The 11,796-nt window shown below is 36.4% G+C and overlaps 1 protein-coding gene across 5 annotated transcripts in view; it reads right to left on the bottom strand.

Annotated features, from left to right (window-relative positions):
• PEX5L (peroxisomal biogenesis factor 5 like) overlaps positions 1 to 2,819 on the bottom strand; it is a 211,272-nt gene extending 208,453 nt beyond the window's left edge. For 4 of the 5 annotated variants that reach the window (XM_011382959.2, XM_011382982.2, XM_011383003.2 and 1 more), the window contains exon 1: positions 2,440 to 2,819. In XM_011382959.2, coding sequence (XP_011381261.1) covers positions 2,440 to 2,460 — 21 coding nt within the window. In that variant the 5' untranslated portion in view covers positions 2,461 to 2,819. The remainder of the gene's footprint in view (positions 1 to 2,439) is intronic. The other variant, XM_011382968.1, reaches the window with a different exon arrangement.
• Positions 2,820 to 11,796: the final 8,977 nt, after the last annotated feature.

Here is an 11,796-nt window from a genome sequence, read left to right as displayed (position 1 = left end):
CATCCCAGACTATTTACAAAGCATTTTATTTAAAAACCTCTGGATACAGAAAAGAGAAGAATTAGAAAGCACAGCGGATGATTGCAAATATTTTCTGTTTCACTCTTGTTTTAAGGTGTTAGCCAAGAAACATCAGTGTTTCAAATGAACTACAAAGTTGGCAGAAATGTTAGTAAATCTATTCATCCCTGGTCCACTTTACCAAGTGTGTATTCATATTTTTAATAACAAACACTTCGGAGTATTTGCGCTACGTTTTTTCTACTTCATGATTAGAGTCAGGTACACACAGGAAAATAATTCTGTTTTTGTTAACAAGAGATTCTTTTTTTAAATCTAAATATACCAACATGATGGAGATTTTGTCTATAGGCTAAATACTATTCTCTGGGGAAGAGATTGGGGTTTTAAAATGTATGCAAATATTTATATTATGAATCAGGTTGTAATGGGCAGTTTTTTGGGGGTGGGAATTCCCACTAAGATGATCATATCATTTAATAGCTACTAAACTAGTAAAGCCTTAGAAGTTTTATGTTTAACATAATGGTCAATAGTAAATAGGAAAAAAAGTCTTATGCTCTGAAATTTTGGCAAGTGTATTGATTGTAGTCTTTATTTAGTAACATTTTCAAGTTAAGCCTGGGAGCAAAGATTTGTGAGTTTTACTGCAAGCCATCATATTTATTGTTACAGCAGCGCATAAGCCAAAAAACCCCAATAAGATTGGAGCATATGCAGAGTCTTACATTTTGTCTATTCTCTAAAAGTGAAGTGAAACCCTCAGACATTGTTCTAGATAATTCAAGTTTCAATAATATCCCCAAGATTCAGAAATTGAGTTAAAATTGTTTGGGGTTCCTGAATTTCCCAGATTGTTGCTTTGGTTCTTCATTCACAAAAATGAATTTTCAAATAAGAAATGAGGTGGAAAATTTTTGTTATATGTCCAAGTAGTCAATTATGAATTTTGTGTGAATGCACAATTTTCTGAAGAAACCTTTCTATTTTACTCTTATAGAGAAATTGTTTAGGGATAATAAATAGATAATACATAAAATTATAGGTATCATTCTTAAGTGGAGATGAAACATAAAACTATAGTAATAATCCTTTGTCAATTTTTTCACCAGTCATTATTTAAAAGCTTGTTAGTAAACTTTCCAGTTAGTGTCGCTTTAATAAGAAACATACAGATCATATTTATTATATATATTTAGAAATATACTTCGGTCACTAATTATTGCCCATACTGTGATATAATCTCATTAATAGTTTTCAAAACAGGATGATGTCAGTTATATGGGAAATGCTTTTGGAATTCTGAGAGTGCTGATTCAGAATTCTTACAAAACTTAGGAATATGATACAATACCATTTTATATCAAAAATAAATTATAGTCCAAAAGAATTTCCCCACAGACTTGGAAATTAAATTTGGGTAGTACTTAGTTATGAATGCAACAACATATTTATCTATTTTCAATCACTCTAAAAGACACAGAAACCACATCTTCCATATGCACATATGTTACACAGTAGGGTGAAGACACCACATATAATGACTGCATTTGACCATCTTTGGAATGGAGAGGAAGCTCAAACATCAAAACTGAAGACTAAAGCATTTAGGAAAAGCAATAAGAGCACAGTTCATACTTTAGGAAGCTGAGTTAGTATTTTATTCCCCCACTCCCAAAGCACACACCTGCCTTTATAAAGAAGAACCAACCATGTGAATGAGAACTGGAGTCAAGGTTAAAGTAATCTTCCCCAAGAGAGTAAAGTGCATCAGAGAGAAGCAGCAGCTCAGCTCAAATGAACATTAACAATCAAAGGTAGTCCTTTCCCTGGTAAACAGGAGAGCCTCTTGGACATATGTTTGAAATTCATCCTCCTAAGTCATTTTGTGACTATAGGAATAGGTGACAATGTCCCATCATCTGAAGGGGGGAAAATACAGCACGAATCATTTAAAAAAATATCACTTAAAAAAAAATAATACAAAAGTGCAAAGTGTTCTAACTGTCAAGGAACCTTTGCAGATGGTAAAGGAAAAGCTTTGTCTTTCCTATTATTGTTTGCCCTTCAGTTGACATACATGCCCAGTTGCATCAATAGGATTACGGCGGAAACACGGTAAGCTCCAGGTTTCCTCTGCTTGGATTCCTTGATCTTGTTTAAAGAAACAGGCTCAGGGAATACACAGAAAACAAACTTCCCAATCGGAGTTCCAAGGTGGTCTTTCTTTCCCTTCTTACAGCCTCAGAAACACGTCTAGTTTTACCAATAGCACCCGACAGAAATGTCATGGTTATGTTGCACCACTTCACTTGTTGAATTATGTGAAGGCAGCACTTGACCACAGTAACTTGGTGAACCGCCTTGCTCTTAATTTAGCCCCTAAGATTTCTTTCCAGTTCAATGGAAATGTCTTACCTGCATGTGTCCCTGGTACATTCTGCTTCGACTTCTTCAAGGCTTCCTGAGGTCACTGGATGCTTTCCCTGTATTAACTTGCACACCTACAGAGGGGAGACGGCGGCGTGCACACTGGGTTCTCACAGGGTGCCCCTGAGCCGGGTCCAAGGCTTCAGGTAGCCCGCAGGCAGCGGCTCCTCGGCAGCGCGGCCGGCTGCCGGGAACTGTTCTCCGCTCGCGGTGCTGAAAGCGGACTCGGGAGAGCGCGCCGAGGAGGCGAGGAGCCCAGGCGGCCACGCTTCTCTCGCAGGCGGAGGTCCTGCTCGCCGGGTGTCTCTAAAACTCACTCCTTCTCCACCGAACTCTTTCTCGCTTCATGCCGGGCTGCCTCATGTCTCTCTCACTCTCTTCGCCGCGAACCTCCTCCTCCTCCCAGCCCTGACGTGAGCGCCCACACCAGCCACCGCCGCAGCTGCCGAGCGGGGCGCGCGCCGCCCTCCCGGCAGCGTCCCTGCTGAGAGGCCGCGGGCCGGGCACGCGCGCGCGCCCCCGGTGGGCCTGGGAAGGGCCGGAGGGCGGTGCACAAAGCACCGCGCGTGTGCTCGGGGATGCACACACGCGGAGGCAAAGTGCCCGCCGGTAGTGGTGGTGGTGGTGGCGCGACGCGTTCAGGTGTGGAGTCGGCTGCCAGGGCGATTTTAGCCCAGCAAGAAAAGAGGGAGGAAAATGCATTGTCTCTTTGGGGGCCAGCAATATCGACTGAGCCCGTCTTCCTACAGACATAATAGGCTGAGCTTGGGCGTTCCTGAAGAGTTTACTTCTGATTCAACTCTCACAAGTTACCTTCGTGTTATTCGGTGAATAGGGGCTCTCCCCACTCACCCCGCCCCCAATTTATCACTGAGCACCCTACTATTTTAAATCCCAAACTTCAGTCCCCAAATGCTTTCCATAATTTTTTTCCTTAGCACTTACCATCTAATATCTTGTATATTTTACATATTTATTTATATTGTCTGACTCTGTCTACATATACAATATTATTTCCATGAGATAAGGAATACTTTGGGGAAGGAGAGGAGTGCATTTTGCACGGATATAGCACAGCACAGTAGAGTACCTCTTAGCACATAGTAGGCATCCTATAAATATTTGTTGAATAAATGAGTCTTTATAATATACAGGTGGAGTGCATTTAAATATGTCTCAAGTTGAAGAGACTGGATAGTTTGATGTAGTTTTTACATTATAAATGTATATACACACACCATGAGCTGGTGTATGTGTGTATACTGATTACCTAGTTTTGATGGTAAAAAGAACTTCACGCAACGACATGCTCCCCAAATTACATGCAGCATAATATAATCACCCAAATATTGCACATAGCAGAAATATTTTTCATAAAGTTCAACAAAAACTCCCTTGGAATATAAATATATATTTACATACAACTGTATGAAAAGGAAAGCAGTAGAACAATGAATACATTATTCAGAATGTTGGTGACCCTGAGTGAGGGAGGCGGGGAAAGGGATGAGGAGGCACTTTATATGAAGGTTAATTGTCAATATCTTAGCTATTATGCTGGGTGGCGATTCACAGACATGTATTAGCCTATAAAAATTACTATGTAACGAAGTAAAATGAAGTCATGTATGGACTAGTAAACAGAGTGTAAAACGAACCAAAGAACTTATTAATCAATTCAATGCATCTGAGGTCCTGAAATAACTGACCAATCAACTAACCAACCAATCAAACACAAAATGACAGACCGGTAGGCAGGATATGTAGATTCCTTATTCAACTCCACCCATAGTTAACATTGGACAATTTTCCTTACCCTCTAGACTTCTGCTTTTTCATGTCTAAATCATTATAAACAATTTTTTTAATCCTGCAATTTGAAATATGTTCATAAGCACTGTAAACTGTAAAATGTTTTTTTTTGTTGTTTTTTTGTTTTTTTTGTTTTTTTTAATAGGACAGAGCACTGGAATAGAGCTCAGCAGATAAAAGTGCTAGTTCCTTCTCACTACCTCATCACTCTCTTGGGCAAGTATACTAATTCTCCATTTCCTCACTTTTGAAGTAAGGCAAATATCTTCCCAGCCTACTGCACAGGGCTGCTGAAGGCTGAATTCATGCAAAGGGAGTCTTAAATTATAAACCACTATGTATATGTAAACAGACTTTTTTCCAGTCCAGAAAAGATGAGTGATGATTTCCTGAGACCTCAAGCTCTATAAATTTAAGAGGGGAAAATTATTTATTATAAATGCTACCATGTTGGTCTAAAAACCTTAGGGGAAATTCTAGTGTTTGATTTGAAAGAGCTAGACATCTGTGAAGTAATGGTAGGGCAAAAGTTTTATAATCCATTATATGCTTATTATTATTTAATGACAGATTCAAGGAGCTATCAACCATAAAAGTATTTGGACCAGCAAGGCAACCACCTAGAGCTGAAGATAGAACTCATATCTTTTTGTTAAATTTAAGTAACTCATTTAGTTACTTTGTACTTCCATAAAATCTCAGGAATACAAGTGCATCTGTGAAAACATCCTTCTACTTGTTCATTTGTTCATTCATTCATTCATTCATATTTATTAAGAATTTAGTATGTGTGAGTGCTGTACCAAGTGCTGAAATATACTGATGAATAATGCAGATATGGTCTCTATCTCCATGGAACTCACAGTCCAGATACCTGATAAGAGTACATTTTACCATCCCAGAAAGATAAATCTGTCTAGACTTTTTTTAAACAAACAAAAACTACAGAGGTTACGCATTTTCCATGTTTCCTCTACCCAAGAATTTACATCTAACCTCTTCTAGTCAAACATTTCCTTCTCAGTTGTGAACGGTAATCCTCTCTATGGCACAAATATTTCCTTCGAAGCCTATAAATATGAGCGAGGCTTATGATCAAACACACTTGGCTGATTACCAACTCAAGTGGCAGTATCTCGAGATACTTTTGATTCATAGAACCATCTAACAATTTATATATGCCATTTAGCTAGGCCAAAAACTGTCATTCAAATCTAGCATTTTAGCTCAAGTAATCTGGCATTTTGGTGCAATATAAACTGCACCAAGTAGATATACCAGTATAAAATTGATAAGATAAAGCAGGTGTGTACTGTATTTTGGTGAACCCTAAGAATTTTATGATACACATAAAAAAAGCTGAATCATAATATAATTATATTTGTAGAAAGCTTTTTTTTGCAAATTAGGTTGTTTTTAAGAGATCTTGAAAGGAGAAAAATGTGCATAAATTTATCTTATGACTGCAATAATGGTGAGAAAGCATCGTTTTATGTAATCTCTGCCCCCTAAATCCCAGAATCATTAAGGTAAGTGGGCAGAAGGTAAATAAACAAACCAAAGATGAAGCAGTTTGGAAAAAGCGTGGTTCTTTTGGAACCGAGGTAAGTGGCAACAGCCATATGCCTGCTTCTCTGATACCAGAAATATTTGAATAAAAATGGAAATCTCTGCCTAACATCTATATGCTTTATATATATTGACCTTTCACAAGATTTTCCAGTTTTCACATTAATAATTGAATGGTGGAAAAATAACTCTGAAGATGAAGATGAATTTGAAAATGTAATGTGTCAAACCAAATGATTACATCTATTATATGAAGCAAAAGAACGTCTCCGTATACACTATGGAAGGAACAATTACTAATGAACCTTTTCTTACCAAACCTGCACACAGGTATATCACAGGCAGTAATGCTGCCATCAGCAACAGTCTTACTCATAAGTGGCTGGGCCATGATTATCCAGCTAAACTCAGAATAATTCATATTATTAATGCATGCATTGTTTCTGAGGAAAATAAAGATAATCCATATCTTATTCCTTTCATGTTGTTGTTTTTCAGCTAAAATAGGCATGATTTAATATCATATCCCAGGTCCAGAAAGTGTTTCTCATTTTAAATTCAAAGACTCTTGTTACTCAAAGTGTGGTCTTCAGCCAGCAGCATCAGAATCTCCTGAGAGCTTGTTAGAAATGCAGACTCTCGGGCCCCATTCCGTCTGGACCTACTGAATCAGAATCTGCATTTTAACACGATCCCGAAGGGATTTGTATGCATCATCAAATCTGAGCTGCACTGTAGCCTAGAAGGTTTATTTATTCATGTAAATATGTGGCAAAGCTAGCTATCTCTTGCCTTTTGCAATGATAGCACATGAGCAACATCAGTATCAAGTGAAAAGCACAATGCATATCACTCTCCATTTATGAGATAATCTAACTGTATTCTGAGTGGCCAGAAGACTTGACATAAAATCATAGCACACCCAGCTTTCTTACAGCAAGAATTTTGCTAATACTGCTTGCAATTTTAATTACTATAATAAAATTAAGGAGTTGACTGGTAGCAGAATATATTTCGTATTGACCAAATTAAATTTTATTAGTAACTGAATCTTCTGCATATTAAATGGTTATTGAAAATTCAGGATATATTAAATCTTTTAAAACACTGAGTAATAATGATGTCAGTATGCTGTGGACGTAAAAAAAATTAGGGATAATAGTTTTCTGGTGATTCAACCATTCTTTTATAATCTGTACAATTCAAACCCTGCTGCTCAAAGATGGTGTAGGAGAACAAAAGTCAAAATAACTGTAGACTCAAATTAAAATGACTAATTGGTTTTTATTGTTCAATCAGAGGGAGGAACATGTTGTTAAAGTTTGCTCACTTGCCCTCTTTGACACATTAAATGAGAGTAGCTGGTTCAGGGCATTAGATCTGGAGAGTTTCAGAAGCTCACGCAGAAAACCCCAAGCTGTCAGGGATAATTATGACTAAAGTTTTCTTTAAGTACATAAACTCTGGTAACTAGGAGATGGCAGCAATGTTCTTCCAAATGAACAAATAAGCTGGGTGGTTCAGATTGAGCCTCTTATTAAATCAGTTTAAGAAATTACACTAAAAATAATTTACATTAGTTATTTTCTTTATGGCTATCTTCTTTCAGTGATCCAATGTTGCTTTTAATATTAAATGTACTTTCTAGAGTTTCTTAGTCTTGGTGAGAAACATTTGCAAACAAAATGTCTCTTGTTTTTGGCTCTTCCATTCTACTCTTACCACCATCATCCTACTGAAGGTTACCTAAACGTCTTACCAATCTCAAAGCTAGTTTTATTACCTCCATATGTCTCCTACTCCAACCTACCAGATACACTGCAGTCAGATTAATTTCACAAAGGCCAGTATTGATCATGTTATTGGCCAGTTCAAAAACTTTATTGACTTCCTACTGCCTGCTAACATCTAAAAACTTTAGCTTTTTATATATAGTCATAGAATATATTTTGCTACCCAGAGCCATATCTTCATCTAGTGGCAGGAAGAATTGTCCCTTTGCTTTAAGGAACGGTGATTTCTCCACTCTGGCCCATTTGTGTGGTGGGAAACATTTTACTACAGGCTTCAGAGGTGGAACATATGATACAGTTTGGGTGGGCAAATAGCCCAAGTCAATCAACCAGAGCAAATGGACTCAGCTCCAGGCTTGTTTTAGATCAGATTGATTCTTCCTCTGGACTGGGTATTCTAATGTAGGTTTGAAGCTGCCAGCACCTAGCACTCCAAACCTGGAAAGGATATCAGTCTGGGAGAAGAAGAGTCTAGGCAGGTTTCTGGGGACAAAATTTGAGCCATTAAGTAAACCACACTTAAAACAAGCCTACCAATCAACTTTTACTTATTTCATTCTCTTTTCTGGATTTTCTGTCACTAGCAACCAAAGGAATACTTATTAATACAATGGTCTTTCATAAACTGGCCCCTATCTTTTTTTAGTTCTGTGTATTTCTTAATTTTATAATAATTTTATATTTGTATTATTCCCCCCAAATGGTCCAAGTTACATTCTTTCCCCTCCTTGGAATATATTCTCTCTCCTTACTCCTTTGGAATGGAAGCTCATTCATTTTTCAAATTCTATTATATTCATGAAACTTTTATTGATCTTTTAGGTGAATGCAGCCCCTTGCTGGAAACTCCTTTATGACACAAAATTTTCTTAATTTATAAAGTTTTCCCTTGTTTAATTATTTTGGTCCTCTTTTACTCTCTATGAGATATAGGCAGATGGAGAAGCTTGTTTTATTCTTTGTTTTGCTTAAATAACTTACAACGTCTTGTATGTAGAAAATTCTCAATAATAACTGAAGAGCATAAATTATTCAAGAGCCTTATTCATGATGTGCTTTTACTGATGTGAAACAAATAATTCTATTTATGACCGAATAAAGGAATTTGGGAGTCTAATTAGCTCAAAGTCCACTAGTGATGATAAAATTTAGTTCATGCCACAAAATGCTGATATCTGAATTTTTTTGTGAGGATATCTGAATTTTCCCAAATGGAGAAAATGCAGTGGATGAATAGTTAGATTTAGGAAAAGCTAGCTTTCCTCATAAAGATTTGCAAAGACATTTTAGGAATGTGATAGAATCAAAGGTTTACTTTTAATCAATGAAAATCACCTAGTTTTGCTACTCAAAAAGAGAGGGGATTTGGTTCTTAAAGATTTCATATGAGAGAAAGAGATAAGTAACCTTAATACAATTATAGAGGTGCTATAATCTACAAGGAATCAGGAATTAATTCTTAAGGTAAATCCATGGTTTCTAATCCTGGTTCGGATAATTCTGTTTTTTTAGAATTATCCCATTTCCACTTACTGTTATAGCAGACAGTTGTACGGGGGAAAATGAAAACTTAAGGTTATTTTTGAAAGAAGAAATAAAATTTTGATGTGATACATAATGTCTGTGGGTAAATGCTTATAAAATTATAACTTAAAAAAACAATCTTGATATTTATTAAAGGTTATGACATTTTATAGCTGGATGGGAGAGATTATTTTTTTGTTTAAATTTCATAAGTATGAATCACTAGAATCACTAGAATATTGTATATTATTAGACTCAAATCCCCTGTGGACTAATTTATAAGAGCATCCTAAATTTTTCAGCTCCCCCTCTCTCTTTATTCTAATTGATTCTCTATAATGGAATGAGAGTCAACAGTCAAAAATAAATGCAAATTACTTAAAAAAAAAAATCCTTCAACTTTCTCCATAACAAGAGGATAAAATCCTTATTTTCAGGACACGCAAAGCTCTTTACTATATTCCCACAAGTTCTCAAGTGTAACCCAGGATTATGTATCTGCTGGCTGTCCCCAGAATATGCCACTTTGGATCACACCTTCATGCGTGTTGCCCCCTCCATTTGCAGTTGTCTCGCTCCCTTCTTCTCCTAGGGAATCCATGTTTGTTTCAGGCTTTTGCTCAAGTGTCAGCTCCACTGCTAAGTTTTCTTTTTCTCCTTCATGCCTTGTTTGTGACTGCACACTGTTTGCATATGCATGTCATCAGTGATATCTCACAAGACTGTAATTATTTATTTACAAATCTGCCTCCTCCTCTAGGCTGTGAAATCCTTCCAGGGAGAGCTATTTCCCTAGGGTTAAGCACAGTGCCTGGCACACTGTGAGTGCTTACTAAATGTTTGTTAAATGAATAAATTTCCATCTTTTCATTAATAACATGTCTTGAGTTTTCTGAAATGATGCAGTCAATTTTTAGCAAGTAAGTATGTAAGAAACATGTTAGTGCTAATCAAGAAAATAAATTATGGGTTTTATTCATTTAGCAAAAGAAAGAATTGGGCATTCAAAACAAATGGAGTCTTTTAAGCCTTCTAATGAAAAGTTATTTTCAGGCATATGCAGTATTAACTAAATTAAGACCCACAGAAAGGTACAGCTGAAAGGGATGTTGGAAATCACCAAGATCATGCACTTGATTTTACAGATGAAGAATGTGAAGCTTTGAAAAGTCGAGAGACTAACTTGATCAAGGCCTCAGCCCTGGCCAACACTCTTCGCTCAGCTAAAAGTTGCTGGAATCCCAGAGTGATTTAGGAAAAGGAGTGTGAGAACTCACAAACCAGCCTATTGGGCCTTCCTGAAAACCAGGGGAGCCTAAACCAGAGTTAAAAGAGACTCTTCTTACTCAATGTAAGGAATAAAAGCTTCTGGGGTGAGGTAGAGTGGGTGGGAAATTTGCTGTAATGAATTGATGAGCCTCATTTTATACCAACAAGTACTCCTAAGTGGATTGATCAGTTTGGTAAGCTTGAGCTTTAGAACTTCTCAGACTTTGAGAAAAAAATATTCATTACATAGAAGACAGACAATGGACAAATACACTTAATATGCAAATACCTTTAAGAATAAATTAAAAAAAAGAAATAATCCAATAGGAACATGGGCAAAACATGAATAAAAAATTCATAAAATAAAGTATAAATGGTCAACAAATATAAATGATCAAGTAAAAATAAGCAAAAATAAAAATGGGAGAAATGGTTATTTAAACATAGAAGCATCATTGTTACTTAAATTGGCAAAGTTTTTTTCTTTTTAAAGAAAATGTTCAGTATTGGAGAGGTGTTTGAAATGTATACGTTCTTACATTTCAGGGGGCATTGTCATTAGTGCAACTTTTATGTAGGATAGTTTGGCAACATGGATCAAGAATTTTAAAAATGTAGCTGGTGACTTAGTATTTCCACTTTCAAGAATTTAAGAATAATCACAAATTTACTATAAGATTTATACATGAAGCATGTTTATTATAATGAAAAACTGGAAACAACATGAATGGCTAACAATAGAAAAATGGTTATTTATTAATTTGAATACGATGGAACACTATTCATCATTAAAAATAGTAATTTGGAAACTAATGGCATGGAAAATGTATTTAGTAAATATTAATGAAAAAAGTGGTTTCTTTCATAATATTATGTATAGAAGAATGTGTTTGTATATATAGGTTATATGTGTATGTACATATATATGTAGATACGTATATAAATTCCTGCTATCTAAACACTCGTTGTAATCACGGTAAAAAAAAAAAAAAATTACCAAAATTGATCAACCAATTCACTATTGAAATCCATTATCTAAATTAAAAGCAAAAGAACAAAGAGTTTGCAAACACTGTCTAGGGAAGACTCTTCAGTTGCCCCTGAGTCCTGGCCAAAAAATACACAGCACACCGCAGTTTCACTGCACCTGTTCCCCACAGGAGTGTAAACATGCTACGCATCATCACTGCCACCTTCTCCTCTCCCCCTTTCCCCGATGATCCTGACATTCACCACTACCAGCGATTGCTTCTGTGAGGCACCCAAGGGCCCTACCAGCCCAGGTCCAATTCAGATGTTATTTTTATTATCTAATTCACTATTTTATTGTTTATGTTACAGTGCATATTTCCTGTGGTATAGAGTGAAAATGTAATTT

The sequence above is a fragment of the Pteropus vampyrus genome, unplaced genomic scaffold (genome assembly GCF_000151845.1).
Source record: "Pteropus vampyrus isolate Shadow unplaced genomic scaffold, Pvam_2.0 Scaffold14, whole genome shotgun sequence".
NCBI classification, from domain to species: Eukaryota; Metazoa; Chordata; class Mammalia; order Chiroptera; family Pteropodidae; genus Pteropus; species Pteropus vampyrus.
Note: the sequence above shows the minus strand (reverse complement) of the source record. Positions and strands in the feature narration are given on the sequence as shown.